Below are 8,520 nucleotides of genomic sequence, written 5' to 3' on the forward strand. Positions count from 1 at the left end.
TAGGGAATTGGTTTTCTACTAGGTGATGAAAGGGAAAGTGAAGGCACGGGTTAGGACGGGGAGCAACAAGAATTCAGAAAGGAAATCTGAAGACTTTGGTGAGGTTATATGGAGCTGGAACTACCAAATGCAGTAACAAACCTCAGGACTCTGTCCACCAGCAAAAGCCATGTTTGTTCCTAGAACATATCAACTGCATCTCTCTTGTACCACGTACCTCTGAGAAGGAGAGGTGTGTTTCTTGCAAAGAGGAAGCACACAGGAAGGTCCCAGGACAGTGAAATAGTTCCTTTGGGCTTGGTTGGTTTTTTGTTTTTTGGGGGGTTTTTTTGGGTTTTTTTTGGTTTTTTGGTTTTTTTGCTGCTGTTTTTTTTTTTTTTTTTTTTTTAATTTTGTTTTCCCCCCGCCCCTATGCCCAGGTGTTGGAGATTGCTCCAGAGTCAGGAGTTGCACAGCCTGGAGAGAGTATCCCCTGCTTCATCACACTGCAACCTACAAGGACTCCCTCCTTCTGCAGAATAAATCTAATGTGTGAGGTGAGATCCAAGAGGTATACCTCTGTATTACCATGACCTGGGCATGTTATTGTGGTTCCCAAATGGCTGATCCCAGCAGTCAGCTGCCTGCTGCTTCCAGCTGAAAGAATCCTTCTTTGATACACACTCCTTATTCCCGAATACACTTAGTTTCATCCTTCCTGATGCTTTAAGCATCTTTCTGTCTGTTTGTCTGTTTGTGTGGCTCACTAGGTGAAGCAAAATTGTGCGATGTATGGCTTTGTGAGGGGGACTCAGCTGCTAGAAGTGATGGTTTGAATGGGAATGGCTTTCAGTGGATGCCAAAGACTTGATATCTGTAAAAAACAAGTCTCGCTGCTTTAATATTACTAGGAGCACAGACTAACAGTAGTGTCCCCCTTGACACTTTCCAGGTTTTCTTTGGCAAGAGAGTATATCTTCTCTGTCTGAGTCTTAAAATAGCACTGATTTTTCCTCTTCCTGCCACTGGAATACATGGAAAGCAAGTGAATTTCTTTCTGGGACCTCCTGAAGTGGAGAAACAGGCATAGACTTGAGCCAGAGACTGTTATTTGCAACTCTTTTCTAGCTCTGCTGCCTTCAGTTATGGTTTGTTTCATAGGTGCACCTTCTGGAGTCCCTGGTTCAGTATGAGAGGGACCTACATGAGTGGGAACAGGAGAAGGAACGCCAGGCTGTGGAATTCACCATCACAGAGAAAGACCTTGGGTCTAAGAAGAAGCTGACATCACCTTCAGTGGTAAGTGTTCTCAAAAGCTTGCACCAACTTAGCTTGGCTCAAGAAACAGCAGCCAGTGGTGACCAGAAACATTATTTAGGAAAACCTAGGCAAGATGTTAAGAGGACATGGGGCTCTGATCTGCTAAAGACCTCAAAGCTGTTCTGTGGTTTGTGGAAAATGAGATCTTGTTTTCTAGCCAAGAATCATCTTACAAACTCTGAAATTGCTAGTGACCATCTGAAATTTGGAAGTGTATGAGAAGCTTTTAGAAAAACAAAGCCAATGGCTCTGAAAACTAATGGTTGGATTTTTAACCATGAATAAACACGGGAGAGAAATGTGTAGCTAGCAGTAAGAATGTGATCTGAGTGAAGAATGGAGGATGAGATCATTGACTGTCAGCTGGCACAAAGTTTGAAAAAAAATCCTAAGGTCTTGTTCTGCTCCATATCTTCCCCACATGGAAATTCTTCTTCCCCCAACCCCTCTTTTTCCTTTTTTTTTTATTCTTTCTTTTCTCCACTTTTTTTACAGAGGTTATCCAATTCTGCTCAAACAGAAAATCTTCCTGAACCTTCAGCTGTGATCAGGAAACGCAAGGTAAGTCAGGCCTGTCTCAACTGTAGAATCAAACTGACTGCTTTAGAAAAGAGGCAGATGCTGGATATCACAGTGTGGGAGTCTGAACAGAGAGCACAGCAGGATTTGTAGCTTCAAGGCTTTGGGAGACAGACTGTTTGGAGGAGCCAGAAGAATCAGACTGTCTGGCTGTGTTCTCTAGCCAGTAACTTTCCAGCTGAGGTGAATGGGAACTGAAATTGGCATCAAACGTGCACCCATGACTGGAGAAAGGGGGAAAGGTTTCAAATAAGCAGAAAAGATACACATAGACAGGGCAATTGGTACCTGTATTTGTTTCATTTGGAGGCCACAATGGATTGTGTGCCACAGCAGAAAGCAGCAGGACCCTGACAGAATGTGGTACAGACTTTGCCCTCACCTCAAGAAGAGCTGTGCTCTGTTCCTCAGGAGAAGCTGCAGGCAGGAACTGCCTTGGTTTAAATACACAAAGATTTAAAGCCCAGTTTGCCTGGTTCATCAGTTTCCACTCAAGTGCACAACTGTATACATTGCTGTAAGACAGCTTTTCCAGCAATGGGAAGGTGTAAAACAAGGTCCCAGTGAGTGCTCTGCAGAACTACCTGGGCCCAAAGGAAGAGCCAGTAGCGCCTATAGCCATCATCAGGATGTGCTGTGGGAATGACAGGGCTAACCCAAGATGTGGAAAAATTTAAGGGAGCTGAGGGGAGGCTGGGCCTGAGAGGATTGAGGCAACAAGGAGATGCAGCTTGTTATCTCAGAAATGCCACTGCAGAGAGGCTGTAGCAGTGTTCCTGACACCCCATGGAGTGCCTTTGTATGCCCTGCACTGTTCTATGTGAAGGAATCAGCTCAGGGCAACTCTAGCTTGGACTGTTTGCCCTGTGCTGTTTGGTGTGATTGGTGGTGCAGGTCAGGGCACTCACTGGATGAGCATAAGGATGGCTGCAGAAAAGTAAAACAGTTTAATGTAGTCCTCTAGGGTTTTAACCTCTAGTGATAATTTGGACCCTGTTGTGTTTGTGTAAGGAGCAGTGAAGGTCTCTAGCCTCATTCTCAGAGGCAAGACAGTCATGTCTCAAAGGTCAATGAGGTCCTGCGATGCCTGAGGACTTCTCCAGATCTCAATGGTGTCCTTCTGGCCCAGGCATCCTGGCTACTGCTCTAAGAAACTTCCCCCAACCTGAGTGCTGGTAGTGCAACCCCAAGTTGGCCCATGTATTGTGGCTGGAGTCAGTTCATGGTTTCCCTTCAGGTTTGGGGGAGGGCAGTTTCCCCATGCATTCCATCCATGTACATCACTTCTCCTGCAGCACTCCTGGTGTGCTTGCAAGAACTTTCAAGGGCTGGCACACTGGGCAGTGAGAAGGGAACAGACCTGATTTCCTTTCAGGACTATGGTTGTTCATGCCTGTCATCAGTACTGTGGTGCTAAGATTATTTTGACACCCAGGATTTGGTGGCTCTGCTTGCTGGGCTTTCAATAGTCATATCTGTTCTTAAGCCTACACCAGCCTACTTGTGGCCAAAGGACCAACTATATGCCTGCCACTTCTTTCTCTCCAACAGGCATTACCCCCTATTAAAAAGCACTCTACACCCAGTCAGCCACCTGGACACACTAAGAAGGGGCTACTGTTGGACAAAGATGCCAGCCAGGTGTGGGTCAAACCAGAGCCTCCCACGCCCTTGCTCTTACATGTTGATGTGACAGCCAGGTCATATGCTATTGAGGATTTTCTCAGCAACTTTGCCTTGGATTTTCCCAGATACTTCTTGTCCCGGTAAGAGATAGAATTTTTTGGATTGGCAGCTTCATCTGAGCCAGGGCTGCTCATGCTCTGATATGCACTGAACTTGGCACTGTGCTTTGATCCTCTCCAGTGCCTCAGAATTAGGTGAGAGGTGTCTTGCTTTCCCCAGCATTAGATGACATGACCTGTTTCTCTCCCCATCTCAACTGTCAGAGCTCAGTGTTCCTCTTTTATGGCAGTGTCCCTGCTCCTGTCACAAATATGACAGCTCCCACCCCCTCCCCTGCTTGCTTGCACTTCTTGCCTGCAGTGCTTGCTGGACGTGCTCCTGCAGTGCCAGGAGGGTGCTGATCTTTGAGAGTTTGGTTCTATAGTGCTGCCACTGAACAACTCCTCCTTTCCCAGCTCTTTCAGCCCCCAGGCCTCAGAGAGCCAATTTGTGGATGGAAGTAAGGACAGAAACAGGACGGACATGGAGCCCAAATGCCTGTCCCTGGCTGCTGCTTCTAAACAGGAGCTGGAGGTGGTGACTGACATGCTCACAGGTGTTATCAGGTGCGTGTCCCTTCACCCTCACCTGGTTTGGAGCCTTTGTCCTCCAGAGAATGCGTGCAGCATGGCCAGCCCTCTGCTAATCCTAGAGGAGTCTGTGCACTCTTTTTGCCAGAATAGGGGATCTGCCTGCCAAAGACTGTCCTGGGACCTATGAGCTCAGATTCTGGAATGACAGCCAAGGCAGTGGCTTCCTTCCCAGACAGGGCTGAGCCCATCTTTCCAGAGTTCCCAGGTACCAGGGAACTCTACCTGCTGTGATCTTGGAAACAGGCTGGATTGGGGTACACCTATTCAGTTGGTGGGCTGTGCAAATGTAAAGAACAAGCACTGAGGAAACTGAGGTAGTTTTGCTGGCCCAAACCCTCTTGCTGCTTCCCTTAGGCCCAGAAAGCAAGAAGATACAGACCAAACACTGACATGAGTCAGTGGTTTCCTTTGATTTGTCGTGTTTTGTAATAATCCTCTGGGTCATACAAATAGCTGATTTGCTGGAATTTGTCCTTTATTTTCCTCTTCCTAGAAGCCTCTTGGAGGATGGCCGCTTCCAGAAGTCAGTGAGAAAAATCCAAGATGAGCCTATTCCATATTTCTCCCAGTTCAAGTCTGCAAAATCAGCAGAGCTCCAGGACAGTAGACAGGGCTCCACGATCCCCCCCAGGGTCTCTGCTTCAACAGATCTTGACCTCGAGAAGGATGGAGAGAGGAAAAAAATGAGTCATGAAACCACTCCCAGTGATTTGCTGGAACCTTGTGAGACTTTTCACCGTAACCATTTGAGGGAAAATAAGCAGATAGAGATAATAAGCAGGTGAGGAAGAGTTCGCATGTAAAATCCAAGAGGTGCACAATCAAGAGAGCCATGGCAGCAGACTGGCCAGAAATCCATTTCTTCTTTGGCCCTGCAGCATTTCTGCTGGTGTGTTGTCTAGGTTGAAGTCAATGCTAGCCCACCTAGCCACCCTTTCCCAAATGTGGTTTGTGGGAAGAGAAGGTTTACTGTGTCTGGGGTTGAGCCAAGGGCAGTGCCAGGATGCTGGTAGAGAATGATGTCTGCTTTACCCTCAGGCAGTCCAGGCCATATTCAACATTAGGGTGCAGTATGTACTTATCTTACCTTTTATTTTCACTGCAGTTTTTTACCACCTTGCATTTACCATGGCTGCTCCCTTGTACACTGCTCCAAGCATTATTCACTTATAGCAGCTACATCACAGCTTGGAGGGAGAAGCTAGTAAAACTATAACCCAGCTCTGTCTAAGGCCAGGGCCTGACACCAGCTGGTGACAGTTCTGGGACAAGGGTCAGCAAACCCATTCTCAAGTCTTTGGTTCATTGGTCTCAGTGTGTAGGAAACAGTGTATGCACCACTGCTGTGCCTGATGGTTCCTGGCAGGAGTCACAGCAAGCAGCCTGCCTTATCTGCTTTCTGATAGCTGTCCTCTGCTGTACTTCTGTCCTTCTAGGCAGCCAGTTGTTGGGAACCTTGTGGAGCTGGTGCTGGAAAACACTCTGCAGAATATCCTGATCGAAGCCAGCCGTGGGGAAGTGGTGCTGACAGCCCAGCCCAGGGTCATTGCTTTACCCCCCAACCCCTCCCGAAGGTAGCAGAGTGTATCTGTGCTCTGGTGGGGGCCAGGACCTGTCCTTAACATGTCAGGCTGAAGCACAGCCCATTTTCTAGACCATGGGGGTTAGCTGAATCTCTGCCTATCAATGCCAAGGCTGCCTGTGCAAGTCAAAGAATCCACTCCCAGAGTCTGCCCCTCTTGGCTTGTCCTGATCCACAGAGTAGAGCTGGTAACAGTACAGCCTTTCTGTGGACCTGAGACCCTCATGCAGTTCTGTGGCAGTGCCCTGAGACACTGGAGAGCCTAGCACAAGGACGGTCCTTTGGGAAAAGGGGTCAAAGAGCAGGCAGCACAGCCTCTGACAGCTGAAAGGGAGCAAAGCTTTCATAGTCCAAGATAGTGTGGGATCTAGTTAGGTTGAGGGGATGGCCACTGGTAGGGAAAGTAGATTTGGACCTGAGTGAAAAGTATAAGGGTTTTCCCTAGCTTGGGCAGAAATGCAGAGAGATGGGATTGAGGGTTAATGGAAGAGGGTGTTGGATGTAGATAGATGTCATCTCCAGAGCTGCCATCTCTTCTTCAGAATCACCAACCCAGCACCCCTACCCTCTGGACTGTAGCTGCTGGTTGCTGTGCTGCTGAAGCTCTTCAAGTGCATCAGCTCTGTCCATTCCTCATCTCTGTGACGTCCAGAGCAACTCGGACCCTCCTACACATGACCTTAGCTCAGCATGCTGGCTTTCTCAGAGGAGGTATGTCCTGGTTATGTTCTCAGCACTGATTTGAATCCTCTGACAACTCCACAGCAAGTTCATGAGATCTCTCCTTTCTGTGACTGGCACATCATCGGAGAAGAACTCTATGCTACAGGGAGCACGTGGACAACCACTATGACAATTCCCACTACCCTCAGTCTGTACCAGCTGAGAGGAGTGGAATCTGCTTTGAAATGTGGCTGAGCAAGGACTGATATCTGAGCAATGAGGTGATTACACCAGTAGGATGCAGGTACTAAATCCTCCTCCCCACCTTGCTCCAGTGGTGGCTGCAGGTTCCCCTTACAGTGACCAGCCCGAGGGGGCTGCTGCAGCATCATCAGCACACATGGCAACCCAATAAAAGCAACTTCACCTTCGACACTGACACCGTGTGTAACATACATAATTCATGTATCTGGGTTTGTGAGCCCTGGACAAGGTTTTCCCTTTTCAAACTGCAAGGCTGTCACCTAGGGAAGGGGATCCTCTGAGTCTTGGCTTGGCTGCAAGAGGTGTCACAATGAAGGAGCAGGTTTGTCACAGCCGGGAGGTGGCAGTGTGAGTTGTGAGAAACCCCAGTGGCCAGCACAGAACAGGCTGGTGCTGGGTTCCAGCTGCTGCTCCCAGGTGAGAGCTGCAGGAAGGGTGTGCCAGGCAGTGGGGCTGTGTTTGCATCATCTGCCCTGTTCTGCCATACTCCTTCTAGTGTACTGGAAGCATACTGCTGCTATGGACTCTGCAACATGGGACTCATGCAGCCACCCAGATCTGGTGAGGATGCAGCTTTGGTGTCCTCCTCCAAACACTCATGCCTTGTTTCCCAATGCCAGGACCCAGCCAAGACCAGAGCTGCATCTTCTTCCCTCACATCCTAAGAGAAGACTGTGCAAAAGGCACTGTGGAGGGCTTTTGCCCCACTCAGCTGAGGGCACTTGCCTGCTGTGCCTGGGGTACTTCTCACCCAGCTTCACCCCAGCACTCCCCTCTGTGCAGGAGCCCTGAGTGCGTAACCATTACTAAGCCCCAGGGCTGGGCTGTTCCTGTTGTCACAGATACAGCAGAGGCACTGCCAGCTCCTGAACTCAACCTGGCTGTTTTGAGCCTTCGCATGGGTCCTGGATCCTTCTTACAAGAAGTGCAGACCCTCTCCTCCCTTCCCAATACTCTGCATGCCAGGTCTCCTATGTCACAGCAGTCTTTCTGTATTCCTCTGGGCTTTGGCTAGTGCTGGACGGGTAATGTGCAGAACCACTTCCTTCCTCTATACCTCAAGTCAGCAGCAGGGACTGGCTGTTCAGTCCACTTGGACTGATTCTTCTTTGTCCAGGCTCCTCGCTAGGATTTGCTCACTGCAGGTGCTCTGTAGTCCTGCAACAAAGTTCCCAAATGGATAGCAAAGGCAGGGGCAGAAACCTTACCATGGCCCTGAAGCAGTTTGAATCCGGCTACCCAAGGGCAGTGTGGAGCAATGAAGACAGGGTCAGTCAGTTTGCTCATCCTCTGACCCACTGTGTAATGCTCTTTAGGCTGCATCATTGCAGATGCACCACTGCATCCACTACCTGGAGAAGTTAACATGGGAAATGGTTTGTGTTATTCTGGTGTAACACCAAAAACAAATGGAGAGAGCCTGAGTGCCATCAAATGTGCAGGGATTTTTTATTTTTTTTGCCATTAAAGCTCCTATTCTCCCCACTCTCCTGAGCTCCCAGCCTGGACTTGGAGAAAACAGAACTCAGACTGTACTTGCCTGTTGGGGCACTATTAGAGGGAAATTCACTTGTTTGACAAGCATCACTCCAGTAGAGATCTCGAAGATGATACTTTAACAACAAGGGAGTCAGGGAAACAGATTTGAGAGCTATTTACACCTGTGAAAGAGAAATTTTTCTTTTCTCAGCTCTTTTTAGGGGCTGTGAGATAGTGGTGTGTCACCTTTGTTGTAGGTCTTCTCTGGTGCCTGTCAACCAGAACCACTCTGAGTGCACTAAGCAAAGAGAGTAGCAGCTGTCACACACTATTTCT

The 8,520-nt window shown here is 48.5% G+C and overlaps 1 protein-coding gene across 1 annotated transcript in view; it reads left to right on the top strand.

The window, feature by feature from the left end:
* Nucleotides 1-6,880, top strand: part of CFAP65 (cilia and flagella associated protein 65) — a 31,501-nt gene extending 24,621 nt beyond the window's left edge. The window contains exons 26-33 of the mRNA XM_079311008.1: nt 420-536; nt 1,141-1,278; nt 1,795-1,860; nt 3,430-3,644; nt 4,020-4,169; nt 4,690-4,977; nt 5,633-5,770; nt 6,321-6,880. Of these exons, the coding sequence (XP_079167134.1) occupies nt 420-536; nt 1,141-1,278; nt 1,795-1,860; nt 3,430-3,644; nt 4,020-4,169; nt 4,690-4,977; nt 5,633-5,770; nt 6,321-6,357 (1,149 nt within the window). The 3' untranslated portion in view covers nt 6,358-6,880. The remainder of the gene's footprint in view (nt 1-419; nt 537-1,140; nt 1,279-1,794; nt 1,861-3,429; nt 3,645-4,019; nt 4,170-4,689; nt 4,978-5,632; nt 5,771-6,320) is intronic.
* The last annotated feature ends 1,640 nt before the right edge of the window (nt 6,881-8,520 follow it).

This window comes from Erithacus rubecula, assembly GCF_903797595.1.
Source record: "Erithacus rubecula genome assembly, chromosome: 8".
In the NCBI taxonomy this organism is placed as follows: domain Eukaryota; kingdom Metazoa; phylum Chordata; class Aves; order Passeriformes; family Muscicapidae; genus Erithacus; species Erithacus rubecula.